General features: G+C 38.5%; 1 protein-coding gene across 3 annotated transcripts in view; it reads left to right on the top strand.

Moving 5' to 3' along the window:
- khdrbs2 (KH domain containing, RNA binding, signal transduction associated 2) overlaps window positions 1–20,594 on the top strand; it is a 99,878-nt gene that overhangs the window by 43,801 nt on the left and 35,483 nt on the right. For all 3 annotated transcript variants that reach the window (XR_014771875.1, XR_014771876.1, XM_084736601.1), the window contains exon 4: window positions 8,472–8,618. Coding sequence is in view for 1 of the 3 variants with exons in the window: in XM_084736601.1 (XP_084592727.1) it covers window positions 8,472–8,618 (147 nt within the window). In the remaining 2 variants the exon portion in view is untranslated. The remainder of the gene's footprint in view (window positions 1–8,471; window positions 8,619–20,594) is intronic.

Here is a 20,594-nt window from a genome sequence, read left to right as displayed (position 1 = left end):
TCACAACAAGGTCCACTGTTCTTGAGTGTTGATCATATCACACAGTTTTCCTCAACAGATGGAGTTGCCCAGTTTTTCACAGAAGTGTCAAGCCACTTTCCATTATCTCCAAGCACTTCAACACATTTCCAGTCATACTGACTAAAATACTAAGGTTCAAAGTAAATTCTTGGCTTTGGAAACACTAGTTGTTTAGTTTTTTCATACATTACAGGTGCAATTTTGACCAAATAATCTTCTGGATGACTAAGAAAACTTAGTATGGCCTAAAATTCTTCAGGAACTGTTGCTTTGTAATTAGAAATGTTGTTTCACATGGATTTGCATTCAGGCCTAATTGTGAGGCTGAAAGTCTGAACTCTGATGAAGACTAGAGGCACTGAGACGTTTCTTTGCCTTCGCATATTTGGATGCGCCTTGGCTGGCGCAAGAGCTCATTTAAAACTTTGGCTTGCTGCCACTAAATCCACTTGGTTTACTCATGTGCTGCATTAACCTGTCTTCAGTGTGTAAAATGAAGTAAAGAGGAGCTAAAATGTTAAAAACAACAACTATGTGCAAAATAAAGATTTATTTGCATGTATTGCAGTGCTTAACTTGTGATATTGCACAACAGAATGCAATGTGACTTTTAATATTCAGTAAATCAATCACAAAGTAGGCACTAAGTTATTAACATGGTGACATGGTGTATTCACCTGGAGTCTGAGACAGATACATGGTGTGTGTGTAGCACAAAGGATAATAATAGACCGTTAACACTTGTCTCTTACCAAAGGTCAGCAAGGAAATGAGCAGGGGCCGTATTCTGAGAACACACTCTGAGAGCTCCAAACTTAGCCTAAATATTTCTAGCAAGGAGTCCTAGACTAGGGGTGATTTGGGAAAATTCCCAGAGCAACTCCGAGCAAAGAAAAGACAGAAACTTTTATCTTAGTGAGGAGGTGTGATTGACCCCATTGTTAGGAAGGACACATGCTTTTAAAGAGTGTGTGATTGGCTGATCCGAAAAAGAAAGAAAGAAATGCTCTCAGTGATAATGGGCATAGAATTGAGAGTGAAATCAATATAATTTAATAAAATATGGTGTAATCTGTAAACTGTCTTGAGTCCTGTCTTCTTTTGCTTTGTGCTTCAATAAACAGTAGAGCAAGTTTATTATGTGACAGAACCTCTGTCAACTTTCTCCTTTGTGTTTAAGAGAGAGAGTCACATCTTAAGTTAGCTAATTTCAGGAAAAAAGCTTGCATAGATAATAACTGATGTAGATTAGCTTGCTAGTTAGCTAGCGGTTTGCTAACATTAGCTATCATATGTAACTAGTTAGCTAATAATTGATGTAGTTTACTTTGTGTTTTGCTGACTTTAGCAACTTAAACTGTGACTATGTCACTTGTACAGGTCTCCCATCAAAATCTTTGAACCATCTGAAAAATTTGGTCGCTTCTTTTAACGTTGATTCCAAAAGGGACTTAGGAAGGGTCAGTTATGACTACTATTATACTAAAAGCATTTCTGTTGAATACCTTGTAATCCATATCTACAAAATGCTTGAAAACACTTTTGCATATCAGCCTTTTTAAATGCTGATATTTACTTGCTTACATTTATTTACCCTGATGGATAAATATGAATGCCCCTTTGTGAGCCTGTGAGGTGTGGACATCCAGTGGAAATCAAATTGATGGCATCACAATGTAAGACTGTGAAAATGCTGTACCTGTTTGTATGATCACTCTGCTGATAAAGGTTGCAACAGACCCAAGTCATCACTGCTGCACAGTTAACATATTGCCAAATATGTTGTGATATCTGTCATTTCTGGCATCATAGCATTAGGTGGGAGATTTTATCTGTCTTGTCTGGTTTATTTTGTTTTGTAAAACACTTTGTGGAAATGTGAAGAAAAGTAATTTATAAATAAAGTTTATTATTATCAGTAAGCGAGCGCTTCTCTAATGAGATAGACCACAAACATTATCCGTGCATGATCTAATCTGTAACGTTTCATTAACTTATTCATTTCTTCACTCTGTTTTTTATGCCATTTTCTCCTCTGCTTAAAAAACTCTTTAGCTTCTTAAAAGTCTTCCTCCTTCCTCCTAAGTGTTTCACTCCCTCAAGGGCTAAGATGCTTTGGGAATAAACTGAAGAGAAGATCCTGATAAAAATAAAATAAAAAAATCTTAGAAAATAATTGTAATTGTTTTCGTCACTAGGAGCAACTTTATACTAGGACGCTTTATGAAAGAAGCCCCAGACTGAATGATTTGTGTTAGCGATATTGATTTTGTCTACAGTCTGACAATGTCTGAAGGACTCTGTGATGAGATTGACACCTAAAGGTCGCGACTGAAAGGCTCACTGCCATGTGAAGCAGTTGGTCACAAGGCGGTGTGGTACAGACATGGCCAGACTCCATGACGAGCAAAAGCACATTGTCATCACACATTTCTGCCATCTCATCCACTTCCTCAGTAGGGTGCATCAGTTCAGCAGTGGGGAAACATCTCAGGTTTGGAAATTGAGCATCAAAGCAGCCCACCCGGTCATATTGCACCATATGGTCAATATTACACCTTGTGCACAGATATTAGTCTGGTTAACATGGTGCTGAGTCATAGAGCTGAAGCAGAGAGTCCTCATTTCACCTCTCAGACTCTAGACTGTTTACCAAAAACACTGCAAGGTTAGAGAGAATTTTACGTCTGAGCCCCATAAGTCCTTATAGCAGTACAAACATATAATATGGACTGATGAAACACACAGGCTGCACTCATGATAACTGATGTATGACTCTGTGTGCACTGCAGTCTGTCAAACACTTCAGTCAAATTATTGAAACAGCTCAAAGACACGATCATCTGCCCACTTGCACGTTTTGATCTGATTCATAATGACCTAGGCTCTCTGACAGTGAATGTGAAAGCCTGCTGAAATTTTAGGCGTGATTTTTAATTAAAGTTGATTTCTCCCAGAGGGTAGAGAACGGCCCTGTGATGAAAGGACAGAAGTTTGAATCCCCAGATTGTCTGGGTGAGTTAAGTGTATGAGTGACACTCTCGCTTCTCTTAACAGCCACCATCAATGTGTCCTTGAGCAAAGCACTCAAGTCCCAGTTGTTGCAGTGCAGAATGAAGGAATACAGGTGAAAATAAAAAATAAAAACTCCTTATCTGTCTTAATTTTGCCATGACCGAATAATCCTTGCATTGTTTAGTACGCAGTGTTAGTAGCTAGTACAAGTAGGAAAACCATCTCCACCCCAGGTCAGACATCACTTCTGATTTGCTCACTGCAGAATTGATTTTACGATTTAACTGGTTCTTTTGAAGCACAGTTAGGACTGCCCCCAAGCTATATTACAGATCTTTTAAGCCTTTAAAGCCAGTGTGAAGCCTCAGGCAGGGCCCCTCAGGGCCCAGGTTAAGTCTTAAAGGTGATTGGGTTTTTCTTCATCAGACTTTTGCATTAGGAGCTTCGATTGACATCTTTTGTTTACTTCAGAGCCCTCTTGTAGACTTGCTTTAAGTCAATGCCCCTCTCCAACCTGAACACTTCTTTACAGTCATAATTTGTTGCTCTGGAGAGCTCTTGCATTAAGGTTTCATAAGCTGGATCTTTGCTTGCATTTCGTTGTCAAAGGGGACATCTGTGATATATTTACTGCAATATATCATAAACTAACAACGATATGTCATCAGAGATCAAGGATTCATGTTAAGTTGAAATACTTGCTTCAGACAGCAATGCTGGAGCTGTGATGTTCTGCTTTGAAATGTCTATTCCAGGCCGGAATAACTGTTTTTGTTTGCCTGTTTCACATTAATTAGAGTTCAAATTAGTGGCCGATATTCATGGAATGAGTGAGTGTCTGTTTATGAGTCATAAGAAATAATTTAGAACCTTTTATAAGGAGTAGATTTTTATCTGGCAGGAAGTGAGAGAGGCAGTCACTTAACTCAGAGTCCAGAGTGTGTATTTTCAAAGCAGTGGGCTTTTGTTTTTGGGATAATAGGCTTAACTTTTATTAATTTGACAGTTATAAACAGCTGATCAACTTACACTGAAGGGCTCATCGTCATTTGTTACTATCAATGTAAAATGTTGCACCCGTCCTAACTCCTGCAGTGCATATGCAGCCTGCCCAAGCTTCCTCAAGTCTGGGAAAGGTGGCAGGGTGAAACAACTCACTTCAACAATAGATTGTATATTAAATAGGATTTCATCCTATTTATTAAACAGTCTATACAACTCGTTATTTTGACTGTTGTACTCATTTTTGCACATGCAATTGGTATGCATTGCTCCTTTAATGCTCTTGCTATTATATAGCTCAAATGTCCTGCACAAAATGTTATTCAGCCAATCCATAAATAAATTTGCAAGGATATTGTATTCAAAAATCTTTATTTTTGTCATTTTTAATCGCAAGATGATTATATAACTGAGATGTGGCCATGTGTGTGCACCACACAGAACGTAAGGATGAACTGAACACCTACTGAGTAGCTAAAACATTAAACCAGCAAAGTGATACTTTCAAACAGTCAGAAAAACAATTTTAATCTGGTGTTCATTTTAAAGCTGCACAAAAGCTGCAACTAATAACTAAGATGTGGCAGCCCCATCACTCTGACATCTCTCCAATACATGTAGGTGCTGTGTGTGTGCGATGAAAATTACTAAGAACTTTGTAAAAAAAAAACAAAAAAAAACATGAATTTCCCAAATGCAAAAAATTCCCCAATTTTAATGGGAATAATAACCAGACTCTGCAGTTCCCCTGAGATCTTCGAAGCATTTTAACTCACCGATTTGGCTTTATGACCCACAGCTTTTTGTCACAGCTCCATTCTCCCAGTTTCCCTCCTGTCATTCTGCCTCGGTAATTTTCCACTGTCCCCTGCCTCTGCTCCACTCTACCTGCCAGCCACGCCCACCTCATCAGCCCAGCTCCACTCACCTGCAAACTCAGCTGCAGCTCATCCCCAATCAGCCCAGTATATAAGCCTCTCCAGCACACTCACTCATTACTAGATTGTTCAACAGCACACATGCAAGATTTTCTACCACTCTTTACCTGCCTGATCTCTTGTTGCTGATCCTGCCTGCATCTCCTGTCTCCTGGTAAACTCACCAGACTTCTGTCCCCGACCACAAGTTCTGCTACAGCGTCTCTGGTTTCCGTCTGCTCACCTGCTCCTGATTTCTCTGTCTGGTCCCAACTTCACTGCTGCTTGGCCCTTATCGGCTTGTCTGCCTGTCCTGTCTGCTCACTTGGTCCCGACTTCCCCTCCGCTTGTCCCTCGTCTGCTTTGTTGCCTTCTTGGCCTGCTCTTCTGACTCCTCAACTTGTCGGTTTTGCCTCCTGTAAGCCCCTCTCTGTCACTTCTGCCAGCAAATGAACTGAACTATTCGGGTCCGAGGACTCATGTCCTCACCGTTGGTCCTGCTTCTGGGTTCGGCTCAACCCACTCCCCAAGCCTGAAACCCAGAGACTGTGTGAACGTACTGTGACCTGTTTTTCTTTGTCTGGCCAAGTTCCTGTTTTGCTTGTGTAATAATAAAGGTCATTACCAACTGTCACTACTTTCCAGAGTGCTGCATTTGGGTCCTAAATACACCTGTCACACTTTTGCAATGTTTATTTACACTCTCTGCTCTCTTCAACTCAGTACACACTACCTGCTCAGCACTAAAATGCAGACAAACAAAGTTAGTAACTAGCTGATGAACATATGGAGCATTTAGCAGCTTAAGAGTCAGATATTTCCCTCAGGAGCTGTTGGAAACACAGCTGAAATGAGAGTGAATACTAGTCAGGTTGACAGAAACATGACTCCAAATAAATGATTAAGTTGCTCCATATCTGCTACGTTTACAACTAGGCAATTGTTTGCTAACAAGTTCACCATGTCAACTTTATAAGGTAATAATATATGTATGTCAGTGTTGTGTTTACTGCTTGTTCTGCTGCCTCTAAGTTGCCAAACAAACAATTACTGCTGCTTTAACAACTGCTTTAACAGCTGTATGCACTTTATGCTGAATTACTGATTAGATAAACCTGCTTGCCAAACTTTTTGTCAACATCCCTAACCCCTGGGATGTAGAAAGAATAATCTTACAACTGCTGCAAAAATAGAAATCACACTTTACCTGCTGCTTGTCTCTGACGTGGTGTCACTTGCATCATATATTTCTGTTCTTCCTCTCCTGTCTCGGCCATAGACAGAATCTCTACAGCAGTGATTTCCAAAGTATGGGCCACAACCCACTGGTGGGCCGTGAAGGCCCTGCAGAACATATCTTATATCTCGCCATTGGTACAATTAGTCTTGTGTGTTGATCAGTAGTAGTTGTGCTTATAGATTTGGGTGGGATTTAATTTCATTTATATGACTTTAGACCCTTTTTGGGTTGACATCACAGTTATGTCACAGTGTTTGCTGGAGCAAACGCTGACAGATGTGTGCAAACCACAACAAAATAAACAAAATGAACTCACAAAATGTGAAGAAAGGAAATATTCTCACCCCTGTTCCGAATTCAAGTTTCTCTCTTTTATCAAACTAAGATTAGCTTTAATTGCCTTGTAAAACACAGTTCATTTAAACTCGACAGACAGAAGAAAAAAAAATCACCAAAAACAACTGGTCCAGTTTTCCACTGCTCCAACAACCGCCAGCTCTGGTTTGGTCAAAATAAATCCTTAATTCACCATGTTAGATGTGAAAATAGTCTGTGTCTGCAAGCTGTTTTCCTCCCACTCCTCCTCTGGCTCAGCACACTGTCCTCTAGCCAAGTGCAGAATCCTGATCCGGTCTGCCACTCATATGGACCATTAAATTAGCAAAATAAAATAACAAAAAAAATTGCCTGGAAAAAAAAACAGTCCAGTGCAGTCCAGTGTGTACAGGTTGGTAGTAATGCTGGTGGTCCTGTACATTCAAAAAAACTCAGCTTTCTCAGCTACTGTTAAGAAACAAGCCAACAAAACTTGCGAGCTAGTGTTAGTTAATGTGTTTAGTTTGCCTCCAACTAAGCTCTGCCCACAAAAATATCATACTGTTTAACAACAGAAAAGGGATCTATGGCCATTTTTTACTGGCAACTTCTCTCGCTGTCTGTCTGATTCTGTCTGTCTGTTGGTGACTGTATGGCTGGCTGCGCACTAAGCAACTCCCTTTTGAATGCTTTTTTTGAAGGGCACTTTTTCTGTCATTTTGTTACTTCATTTTACTTCTTGAGGAACCTCCCATCCATTCGGCACCAACAGCCACCAAATCATTTACTGACCATCAAGATGACTTGAACTATACGCTGTATGGGTCACCGGATGTCTTATCCATTTTCACATTTCCTGGAGCCTGCAGAGCATTCTTCACAACAAATCAAAAAAGTGCTATTTCTATTGGAAAAACATTCACTGACAGCCTCCCTGGTGCCAGAATCTATGACTGAGCTTTTTGTTTTTCTTGTCATTTTTGCTATAGTTGTCAGATGAACAGCAATTATTCTCTAGAAGTTATTTCTTACACAAGTGAAAAGGCCACATATCATTCAGAAATGTTTTTGTGACTGTCTTCCTGGTGATGTAGTGATTGCTAGAAGGATTTACTTGTCTTGAAGATCACAGATGTTAATGTAGGTTATAGCCTGCCTGTCTGACATGCTTCTGATGAAATGAGGGGAAAAGGTGGACTGTGTCACATCAAAACCTCTTCATTCTCAAAACAATTTTCATATTGCTGAATGCAGATTTTTAACTAAGCCAGCAGTGTAGCTCTAGGGATGATCTGTTGGCCAAAACTGAAATATCTATTGGATAGATGGCCATGAAATTTTGTGCAGACATTTATGGTCTCTGGGGAGTGACTTTTGTAATCCTAAGACTTTTTGTCCAGCACCATCATCAGGTCTAAATTTCAGTTTGTCCAGCAGGGGTGTGTCCATACTTTTTTGACTGGGGTGGCACAAGTGGGGCACTGACTTGGCATGAAATGTGTGTGTGTGTGCATGTGTGTCGGAATAGCATTAATTTACCATTTTTCATATCTACTTCAATCACTAACTTTGTAGTATCTTACAGTTAATTACATTCTTGTGTTTAATTTTTTTGTTTAAAAGATAAAAAGTCCAACCAATCACAACACAGCAGAGTGGCTCCAGACATGTAATATGTATATATATGTATATATATATATATATATATATGAAAAAAGTAATCTATACTTTATTCTTTAGTCCTCAAAAAGAAATTATACCTCCATTATAACTATCTTCTCAGGCTGTAAGACAGCATTCCTCCATGAAAAACAGTGTAATTTTATGATTTGTATATCTGTATTGTAAACTGATCCATAGTATCGGGGTGGCGAATCAGATTTCAGTGGTGGCAAGTGCCCCAATCATTTGAGCGCTCTTGTATGGACACAAATCTTTCACTTGCTTTCCTTTTTTCACAGGAAGAAGAATTAAGGAAAAGTGGGGAGGCCAAGTATGCCCATCTGAGTAATGATCTTCACGTTTTAATTGAAGTCTTTGCTCCACCTGGAGAGGCCTATTCCCGCATGAGTCACGCCTTGGAGGAGATTAAAAAATTCCTAGTGCCAGTGAGTTTCATACCTTATTTTTCATCCTAATTTTTATTCCTGTGCTGTATATGAACATCAGTCATTGCTGCCAACTCGATCATTTTTCCACCAGGCTTATTAACACAAAGCAAACAGTTTCTGAGTTTTCTGTATCCAGGGTTTGTTTACATAAGAATAAGATTTAAGCGTGCAGTTTTTTCTCTGCATTACAACAACTATGCTACAATATATGCCCTTACTCACAAATGAAAAATAATGTATTCAGCAATTAAAGTGCAGTATGGAACAACTTGCAAGACTCCAGCAACTTATAGCCTGGAGAACTTAGCAATAATTAATGTGCATGTTGTGTACACTTGCTGAGTCTAAGCTGTAAATATTAATCAAGCTTTGCAAATGTGACAAGCCTAATAGAGGAGTTGTGCTGCATGAATCTACTTTATGGAGTTCATGTTTCTTTCTATACCGAGCCAATGTTCTTACAAGCATGTCTGCTCACTGGGCTAGAAGGATGATGATACTGCATCTGCACCAAGCAGTTCATATCCTTCCAAATACAAATTACTTACACTGGCTGCCAAAAAACAAGTAAAAACTAGAATTACTGCCTTGCACTTGTATGTCTCCACCAGCCAGTCAAGTCATAGTTTACATTCATGTCTGTCCAGACATAATATGCACAATGAATATTTCAAAAGAATTTAATAAAAGGTATTAATTATATCTTTATAATTATGATCACAATTCATAATTTCCAGTGAGAAACATGCTGTATTCCCTTCCAGACAATTTTTACAGAGGAATACAGATGACTGATAGTGAACTGAACATTATGATGTCACAATGAAGGTGACCTTTTACCTTTGGGATATAAAATGTCATCATCTTATCATTTTATCCTACTAGAAAGTTAGGAAATGGTGTGAAATTTTGTTGTTAATGGATTCTTGAGTTATGGCCAAAAACCTGTTTTGTCAGGTCAAAATGGCCTTGACCTTTGACCCCCCAATTCTAACCAGTTCATCCTTGAGTCCAAGTGGATGTTAGAGCCACATTAGAAGAAATTCCATCAAGGCGTTCACAACATTTTGCAGTCACAAAAATGGGACAGACATGAGGTCACAGTGATGTTGACCTTTGACCTCCAACTTCTAATCAGTTCATCCTCCAGCGTAATTGGATGTTTGTTTGAGGGAATTCTGTCACAGTGTTCTTGAGATATCATGTTCACAAGAATAAGTATGTACATAAATACAGACGAATGGCTGGATTGCTTTGCAGACAGCTTGAAAACATAACGCCTCTGTCCACAGCTGTCTGTGGTGCAGAGGCAAAAAATACATAAAAATACAGGATTATTCTCAAGAAAAATACTCACTTCAAACTGCTGAAAATCTACAAAGGATGGTGAATAATTCATTATTATTAACAACAAAACAAAAACATATTTGTTGCCCTGTTTGCATGCCTTTAGCTAGAAGGTAGTTCAGATTAACTGTAACATTAGTAAAGTGAGCACCAAGTCTGGGGACAATGTTGTCACTCAAGTTTACCCCATTCTTGTTTCCATCCCTCGATGTTGTCCTGCCTCATCAACTCATGAACCCATGACTCATTATCTGTTGGTGCAAAGAATTTGCATGAAAAGTCAGGCCTTAAAAAAAAACAAACTAGTCTCTGCTTTTCCTTGTTGCATATTTTTTTGGGGGACATTTTCCTTTCTCTTTAGAGAGTACAGGGTGTGTTACACACTGTACAAACTGTAAAGCCCCCTAAAGCAAAGTGTGATGTGTGATTTTGAACTATATAAATAAAATCAGATTGATTAATTTATTGATGCCTTCAGAGGACATATCAGATCTGTCAACACACCCAAACAGTGTGTTAAAACGCATTTTGTGAGCTTGGTGGTATAAATAACACACCAGACATACCTTTTCTCAGAAATGCTAATTTACTTCAGTGTCCCATTGGTGCTCTGATGTACTTTGCAATCCATTCCTGCCTGTTCTACTAATAAAAAGGTCAGCTGGCTTCTCTTTCTCCTCTCAGATCAGCAGGGGCTTTTATGTATTGTTTTGGGGGGTGGGGCAGGGGTTCACTGCATAAACTGCAGTAAATATTATTCTTTATTTCCACACAGTCTTTCCAGGAATATAAATTTATTGCTGGCAGAGCCTCAGCTCTCACTTTAATTGCAGTACCTTGAGAAAAGATGAGGTATTGTGTATTCTAAATTATTCTTATAAAAGAACAGACAAGTTTTCTAATTAGTGTACACACAGGATTGGCTGTAATACATTTCCTTTTAAATAGATGCACACATTCAATAAGCACAGACTGTTTAGGCTAGACAGCAGTTTGAGTCTTTTGTGAAAATCTGCCAGCAGAACTAATGATACAGGGTTACTGGGAAGGAACCAATTGAGTAAGATTATACTCAGTGACAAAAGGGCTGAAAATTATTACTGTGAATGAAAATGCACTGTTTGACGTTCAAAACTGGTTAGTGGCAGGTAGAAGTGGACAATGAAACCCTCCAATGCTTTTCTGTTATTAGAAATGCTAATCCAGAATAAAAGCATGAGTGCCAAACATTAGGGAAAAAATATCACATTAATTTTAGTATCTTGCTGCTTAAGCAGACCTTACATTTCCATCCCTACATTATCCTTCCAATCTGAGAATACTGAGTTATAAAAAAATATCACTCTCCCCCTAAATTCAACTATACTATATATGTCAATAAAAATATAAAAAATAAAGACCACACCATCTATTTTAAAGTAGAAGCTCGCTGCTTCAGGGATCTTATGGATTTGCAAATAAACTGCACATAATGTAACACAATGGGCATCTGTCAGTATCCATGGTGACAGATGTTTTCTGCCTCTGGTGGAGAGTGGCAAATGTGTCCTGCTGTTTACCGGTTTTGTTTTCTTTTTTTAAAAAATTGCTGCAACACTGTGTCGTTGAGTGTGACTTCAGGTGAATAGCCGGGGACCAGTTTGGTTGAAAATATTCATCTCTGGCTTGTTAATATTGTTAATTCTTACTCCTTGATTCCACTTGTCACCTCACATTTGCAGTGGTTTTCATCCATACTGCACACAGCTTCAGGCCACACCAGCAGTGGGTCTTCCATGATGATTTTAACTGATTTTGTTGACTATGTCCTCTTCCCTTGCTTTTTGTGCTTCTACATGGATAAGTAGGCTACATGGTCAAATAATAATTTTTTTTTGTCTGTTTTCATGCAAGGAGTCTTTTATTTTTAAAACTGACCGGATTTGCTATGTTGTGTCTGATTTGTTGACCTGCTTGCTTGACCCACTCTGTGCAGATTGAAGCTGCATCCGTCAAAATTAGACTCAGCACGTATTTGAAGCAGAGAGGAGAGATGCTCCTGGGACATGCTGCAGCACTGATGGTGTAATCACAAGCATTGTGTAGAATTGCCACGATCAGCTCTGGTGGCTGCGGTGCAGCTGTAACGCGATACTCTGGTGGCTGCATTCTGGACTAATTAGGATACTACTGCATATATTTTTGGTTCCAGAGGAAGCTGTGTGAAGACAAATTGGCAGATAAATTGTGATGTCACATGAGTCAACGTCAAATGGGTCTGAAGTCTGAAAATAAAAATATCTGGTAAGGTGTGGAGATGGAAAGAAGTGAGTTTATCAGGCCTCTGTAGCCTGCTCCTCATCTCTGCTTAAGGTTAGTCGTTCGAGGCTACATTAGCCTTGCCTTACTAGCATAAAACCCCATAAATCGCCAACCAATCTGTCAGCAGTTGAGTTGCATTGTGGGTAATGTAGGTGCTGGGTTCGACAACAAGGGAGAATGTGTTCTCCATCTTGTTTTAAAGTGTCTTTTGTGAATTTACCAATGTTATGGGAGAGCTGTTCCGAACAGACAGACTAGTCTTTTAAAGCACACAACTTCAGTTTGCTGTCAGCTCAGTGTGTAAAAGGTAGAATATACCAAAGCAAAGTTGGCCCAGGAGGAAAGATTGGCTGAATTTATGATCCTGCTACAAACATGCCTGAATCGAGCCAGCTGGTGTGCAGCACTTTTGCTTCTCTCTGCCGGCCCACCAGGAAAACTCCCACTGCTCCAGTGACCAATCTAACCCTGCAGGTGTGACATTATGCTCCAGAAACCAGACTAAATTCAAAATGAAGGAGCAGGCAGGACCATGGAGACATGTAACTGTCTCCCACAATGCTACATGTGTATTTAAGTGACTAACACTGCTTGTGGCAACTGAAAATCTAAGTATGTACCGGAGCATTTGAGCTGAGGCAGCAATCATTTCTTCCTTTCATTTGTACTCCTCTATTCTCCATTTATCTCTGAACAGAAACACAAATGAGATCAATTTTATGCCAAAGTAAAATTCATTTTAATGTGGCATCACCCCAATGATGTCTGAAAATAAATGTCTTACTCCTATAATTTAACAAAACCTGCTTCCCACGGAGCTCCCACTGAGCTCACATTGATAAAGCAGGAAAAATGAATATGTACTCTGCTTCTGATAATGTTATTAAACTATTAAAAAATCACATGAACAAGCTTGATGACCATTTCCAGTTAGAATTTCATATGCATAATTTGTATATGTTATTCATTTAGTTTTAAGAAGCATACAGAAGCAGTGCAGTTTGTCTGACCGAGTTTTATCAGTCGTTTAGGTGAGAAAAAGCGAGGTTGACTTAACGGAAGCCCTGAGATCTGCCATGAAGCAAAATCTGACTACAGAAATGCTGTCAGTGCTGTCAGCTCAGAGTTGTGTACCCCAGGAAAGGAAACAGGAACCTAATCAGTGGACTACTGTGTACATACAGGCTGAGAGAGAGAAGCACTGGTGGAGGACAGGCTATCCTGATCTCAGCTGGATGAGCTTGTGGCCTTCATCTCAGGCCAAACAGTGGTGGGAAGGTTTTGGCACATAGAGGGTGACACAGATGCTTGAACAAGATATGTGGTAGTAATTTGTTTTTGCATAAAGTTAAATGTAGAGTCAAATCAAAACTAGAAGAGTGCATGCAGTAGAGGGCAAATCGTCCCCAGGAATTATATGATGTAATCACCAACATTTTGATTAGAAACTAATTTAATCACATATTTCTTCACAGTAACTAAAGCAAATCATAGTTAATAATTTAATTGCATGTAAGTAGTTATTCTTTAGCACCTATTATTCCCGCTGGGTGTAAGCCCGAAAGGGATCATGTAATTGTTCCCATGTGTGCGTGCGTCAGTAAGTGTGTAGTGATGACTGGACTTGCATCTTGTCTGCAGCTAATCTTAAGTACTACTGGACCAGTTAGATTAATTTTTTTGCTGAAGGACCCCTGTGAATAAAATTATTTGAAAACCTTTTTTCAAATGACTTTCATGTTTTTATGGCCAGAGGCAATATGTTTTCAGGTCATCCCATTCTTGTGAATGTGTTATATCAGCCTTAAGGGGCACAAATGTTCACTTGGACTCAAAGATGAATTGATTAAATTTTAAGCCTTAAAGGTCCTTAAAGGTCTAGGTTACCTCACTAAACACATTTTTGGTCATAAGATTTATACTCTAATTATGACAAAATGACAAATATCCAAAAGAATAGATTATACATTCAACAGGTCAAAGGTCAACTTCACTAAGACATCATAATGTCCCCTGTACTCCTCTGTAAAAACAGTCAAAGTGAGAAGATTTTTCTTGCTGGAAATTATTCACTGGAATCATGCATGTATACATGTATGATTCCAAAAATATACACTTAATACCTACCTACTAAATTCCTTCAGAGTTACAGGTCAGTATAGTGGTAAGTGCCACATTAAAGTCCTTCAAAGTGTTCACTACGTGCATTATATAGGTCTGGACAGACATGGATGTAAATTGTAACTTGACTGGTTGGTGGAGACAAACAAATGTGAGGCAGTAATTCTATTTTTTGAGTGCTGTGACTTATACGACAATTGACAGCTGACTTCTCACTATTCTTAACTGTCCACTAGGGGCCCCAAGTAATCAACATTTGCTTCAGTTTGAAATCTTATTTCAGCTAGTGGCAATTCATGTGGGGGTCATGTTGGCGGAAATATGCAAATCACCACTGGTTGCATCTGGCAGTTGTGGTGACATTGCAGTAGGTGCTTCACCATCTGTTGACTTGCAGGGATCTGCATTCTACTGAGTGAATTTGTCTAGTTGAGTTAGACATTTGTTTGAAAGTTTGTCATAATTAGCTTATGAATTTCTGCAGTCACAGTCATCTGCATTATTATCTTCTGCAAAGATCCAGACTGTGCAGGTGTTCTAACAATGCATGGACAATTTTGTTGTGGAAATGGGGGAGGTACAATCTGTGCTTAACTTAAAAGAACTGAAAAGTGAAAGTATCCATTTTTTACCATACATTAGCAGTAGATTTTGTCCTCTAATAGCACACAATATATAGACGTATGCAAATTTCAGGTACGTAGTGGTATCTCACTATGGACCACTTATGCAATGTGGCAATCAGGACCTTAATAGTAGCACTTATCCTTCTCTACATTCAATATTAACTCATCCACGGTCATGAAGCAGCGTAATGAGGTCCAAATAATGAAGATTAATAAAGGTAAACTTTCAGTATCAAATCCACGTCTGTACCCAACTAGGTTATTTTGTTAAGAACTGAAATGAGCAGCTCGTAAAGTACAAAACGTAAGGAACATCCTTATCAAGATGCAGATTTACAGCTGCTGCAGCTGCTCGTCTGCTGCTGTGCCTCTGGATCAATTGGCACAATCCAGGATAAGAGCAGCTTTAAAGAGGTTGTTATGCAGGGCGGCATGTACTGTGCTCTTAAAAATAAAAGGGTTCTAAAAGGGTTCTTCCTGAAGGGCAGAGGTTCTTCCCAGGACCAGAAAATCGAGTAAATTGTTTTTTGACACACACAAAAAAAAAACACATCATAAAAACAATCCACTCAGCATGCACTGGTCTTTTAGGAAGTCTCCTTTCCTGTTTCACTTGGGTTTGGACAGTATCAAAAAATAAACACACAGGAAGGAGAGGAGACATTTTCAAATAAAGAGAAATAATTACATGAAGTAAAAAAAACAAAAATAAGTAAATGTGTTTATACTATATATATATACATATATAGATATATAAAGTAGAAATATTACAAATAAAAAAGACACTTGAATCCATGTCTAAGATTAGGAAAATAACTGAGATAAGGTAGTCTATGAACTGCAGTAAGCTGCCACATCCTCCCTCTTGAGCTTATTCATTTTCTCAACCCCTCCTATTCTCCTGTCCCCTACACTGCTCACACTCAATTACTCATCATGTATAGTGGAACAGTGTGTAAATATAGGTTACAACTCAGAAATTTAGTATAAGTATGATATAAGATGTACTGGTTAAATCACACAGCCACATATTGAAGGTCGGAACCGTTGTTTGTTTTCATGATAGAAGTAGTCTTTTTTTTTTTTTGTTGTGATGAGGTAGTAGGTTAGAAATTGTTGTTGGGCTTTGATTTAATGCTTCAGATACACATATATTTTTACCTTGGAGCAATGAAAGTCTCCTTTCCCACTGCTTTAAAAAGTTTTAATAAACTGGGGCCTGTAACAGTATCAGAGCCATTCGTGTGTATTTGGACTTTGACACATTGACAAATATTTTTTAGAGATTGAATCGAACTCAACGTCTGAAGGTGCTGTTTCTGCAGTGTGAGTGTATGTTTGGAAACCAATATTTCTCTGCAAATTGCATGTTGATGTTGACCTGTGTACCCGCTGTGTAAGGCAACATGATGTATCACATGCTTTGATTCTGCCCATCCAGCACTGTGGACATGACTCTCAGTGAGAGCTTTTTTTCTGAAACGTGGTGAGGTAGATTGATGAGGACGCTGTGAGTCTTTTGCGTCAGCTGATCTAACAAGAGATATATTCCACACATTTTGTTTGTTCTTGGAAATTGAAATCGGTTCTTTCACGTCACCATGTGCCATAAATCTGCTCAGTCTCTGAATATGCTGTATTACCACTGAATTCTGAGCTCTGTCCTCCAAAGAAACCAATACATCTCCTGACATATATACATCTGACATCTTCTATCTTACTACAGTCATAAGATGGATCAAACAGCCCCTATAGATACCTTTAGTTCATGCAAAATACACAACATGTGGAAACACAACTAACTTAGACTTGGATTTCTTCAAAATCTGAGATTTAGTTGTTGTCTTTGGTTGTTATTTCTTTAATATGTTTTCTCTTGAAAAATGTAAAATCATCACTAGAAGTCTCAAGGACTCAGAGGAGATCTGGCTTGACATCTGTTTTAATTAAACATCAAATCCACTGAGATTTAGTATTATTATCTTATGTGTGTGTATCTGTATTTTTGCCAGCACAACATACAAGGATATAGGAGCAACTCTTTCATAAATGGTCCTGTAGCCAACTGGCTCATACAGACAAAATGCATACAAATCAGTCAACACAGCCACTAACGGAGACATGTGGCAGCCAAGCCTCGTGTGCTGACCCCTTAAAGTCTCTGTGAAGGGCATTGCGTGTGTGTGTACAAGGTCATGCATGGTCAGAATTAATCTCAGTGAGCAAACAGTCTGACCCGAGAAGCCTCGGCAGGGGGTTTATCTCTGTATTCTCATGTTAACGCCTCTGTCAACAGTCAACTTTTACAAGCTCTGGCATATTTGTTGTGCTTTGAATAAGCTGCCAGCTTCCCAATTAAAAGCTGTGCCAGTCTTCTTCAAACCAACAGAATGCTGTAGGCCTTATTAATTCATTAACAAGAGACACACGTGTGCTGTGTGTCAAATGTTTTGGAAATCTACAATGAGGATGCTTTTTTAAAATCTTTTTTAGTGACATGTGGGTGTCAGGATGTGTATCATACAGGGAGCAGGTGATGATCAGATTCTGTTTCTGTAAATTAAATTGTGAGACAATGTGACACCCACTCTTTTTTTATAGTAAAGTGGAGTAGTGGTGCAAGAGGAAAATTATGCTGAAGTTGTATCTTAATAAAGGAGCAATATATATAGAAGAATAGACATTTCAAAGGACTATAGCATTGTTGTCAGAGAAGAGTATTACAACTAAACATGTTTCCTTAATCTCTGATGACATATCATGGTCATTTTGTGGAAAATTATAGCAAAAATATTACAACTTTCTTCTTCAAGATGTTTGGTTTCTTCCAGGGACCTTTGTTGAATTGTCATTTCTGCCTTCTCTCCCATCATTTCCTGTCATATCTACAGGCATGGGAAGAAGCCATCAAAATGTTAAAATATTTGTTGCTTATGTGTGGCCAAATATGCTCTGTATAGGGGAATATTAAACTGTCTATGGCCATAATTAACATAATGAACTGAAACACTTGGAGGAAGTTTCTAAAATGATGGTTGAAGATGTTTTTCATGTAGTCAAGTCAAGATCTTAAAGAACCCTCCAGACATGCTTTAGGACATATAAAAATACCTGACATCTAAATCAATCTGCATGAAATAACTTGGATCTAAGTTTTTTCACAAAAAACAACTAGTCAGAAATTCTAATAAACTGCATCAACTCCTTTTCCCTCATTAAAAAATACAGAATCTTTGAATATTCAAAGTTTAAAGGTGCCCAGTGGAGTTTCCTTGTGAAAGAAAATGTTAGTTTCTTTCTTACTCACCAAGACAGATTGTGTGTGTCCTCGAGGTTCAAACAAATGTGTTGAGTGCATATTCATTTTAGTGGCTCGCAGTCTTCTTCCTCGCTGACTTTGTTGGCGCATACCTGTTGACAAACAAAACGGACACCCACAAGTAAGAACACAGCTCTGTAGTGGGAATAGTGGTCAAAACCTCCAGGGAATCTTCAGCAGTGGGACACAAGTTGCCTCCGGTTTCACTTAAAGGGATAGTTAAGATTATTTAATATGGACTTGTATGAGTTACTCATTGATAGTCAGTGTATTAGTTACAATAGATGGTGATCAACACGCCCCCAGTTTGGAGAAGCAGAGAGGGGCACCAGCACAGAAGCTAACCAATGAGTCAGCAACAAAAGGTATTTTAGCCACTTAAAAAAAAACAATAGATTGCTTTGCTTCAGAGCATCAAATTAATCCAAACTATCCTAAATCCATTCTCAGTTAATGTGTGGTGGAGGCCTCAACTTTCTATATCACACTTATGTAAATTGCATATTTGACCATGATTGGCTACCAAACTAGTAATGTCACTAAATCATCTTATCTGTAAGATATTAAACTCAGATTTAACTTTTCCCTCTTCAGCAGTGGAATTTGAAAAGCCCTTCTATTGTCAAATTCTTTACATACATCATTCTGCAGTGAAAGTGAAACACCCAAGTGAAGTTAAAAAAGACCAAAAAAAAAAAAAAATGAGTCGGGAGGAAATTCAACCTTTTTTTGAGAAATTGCTGTAAGAGTTGTTAAAATGGTGAAAATGAGCAGCTCATGCTGAAAAGACCCACTGACATTATCAAGCTGAAAAAAGTTCCTGAGAATATGAGTGTGAAGAGTGTGAATTTTTGCATCTCATGAGTCAAGATTTTTTTACTTTTCACACATTTAGAAAATAAACGAGTTTCACATGTTTTGGCACCCACACAGAATTATTTAAATCTAATAATAGACTTTAGTTGAAGATCCGATTACATTCTGTGTCAAAACAATGCAAATCACAGAGTGGAAAAATATTCTTCTATGACTTTGTGTGGTGTAGGTGGGTTTCAAGATGTAATATAATAGAAATACGCAGAGTAGCATAAAAAGGTGTAAAAAAAAAAAAAAAAGTGACACTAATTCACCAGAATAATGGATTATACTGCATGTGTGAGCTGTGATCTAACTCACACAGAGCCTGCACACCCATTCATGTTCAGTTCTTCCCTTATCAATGCACTCTAGACAGAATCATATCTTATAATCAATGTGCAGTTAATTTACTGGTTGGATTCACGCTCAAAGACGTAATGCACTTCATGTTGTAAGACTATAAAAAGGTTAAGGGACAGCTGACTCCAAAATCAAAAATATATTTCTTTCTTTTGGCCTGTAGTGCAATTTTCTCTCCAGTATAATGAAACTGGATGGTACTAATCCAGTGATGCTCAAAGCACCAAACAAATACATTTGAAAACTCAACAGAAACGTCTTTTTGCAAAAATCGTGACCTAATGTTGGAACTACATTTTTCTGCAGTAGAATCTACTGAAACTACTTAGGAACTATTTTCTTTCTATTAGAAAGAAAGTAGTTTCTACATGAAACTGCTCACAGTAAGGTCTGTTGATTATCTTGAGTAAGCAGGTCATGATTTTTGGAAAGAGAGACTGGTTTTGAATTTTTCAAAGTCTACTTCAAATGTGTTTCTTGGTGCTGTGAGCATCACAAGCTGAGTACCATTTACTCCCATTATAGAGAAGGCAGACATCTATCTGGCCAATATTTCCAAAACTCTGCAACTCACACCAAAAAAATCTAGATGGATAAATAGCACTACAGGCCAGGGAGGAAATATGTGTTTTTGACTTTGGTGTGAACTGTCCCCTTAGAGAAATGATTAATGTAGACCACAAGAAATTATTTTCATCTCTTACACTGTATCACTTTCTGGAAACTCGGGTGCAAACTGGCTTTTATTTGACCTGTATTTATTTTGAAATGTGTGTAAGTTTTGGGGGGCTTTCTTGCCCTCTTTTCCGTTTGTGACACCCAGTCATGAAGACAACACAAAGTTAGAAAATGTGGCTGTCAAAAACACTGATGACGAAAGAAATTGTTTGCTGCCTCCATTTCTTTGTCGCCATTACAAAAACATTTTGCCTGAGGTACCAAATCTTGTGGGCTTTGCTTATGTGTTTCCGAGAAATAAGCCTGTTTATCTGTCAGCAATGACAAGATAATGAATACTGCTTTGTCCACCCCCTTATCTGC

Source organism: Lutjanus erythropterus, chromosome 14 (genome assembly GCF_056507025.1).
Source record: "Lutjanus erythropterus isolate fLutEry1 chromosome 14, fLutEry1.hap2, whole genome shotgun sequence".
Lineage (NCBI taxonomy): Eukaryota > Metazoa > Chordata > Actinopteri > Lutjaniformes > Lutjanidae > Lutjanus > Lutjanus erythropterus.
Note: the sequence above shows the minus strand (reverse complement) of the source record. Positions and strands in the feature narration are given on the sequence as shown.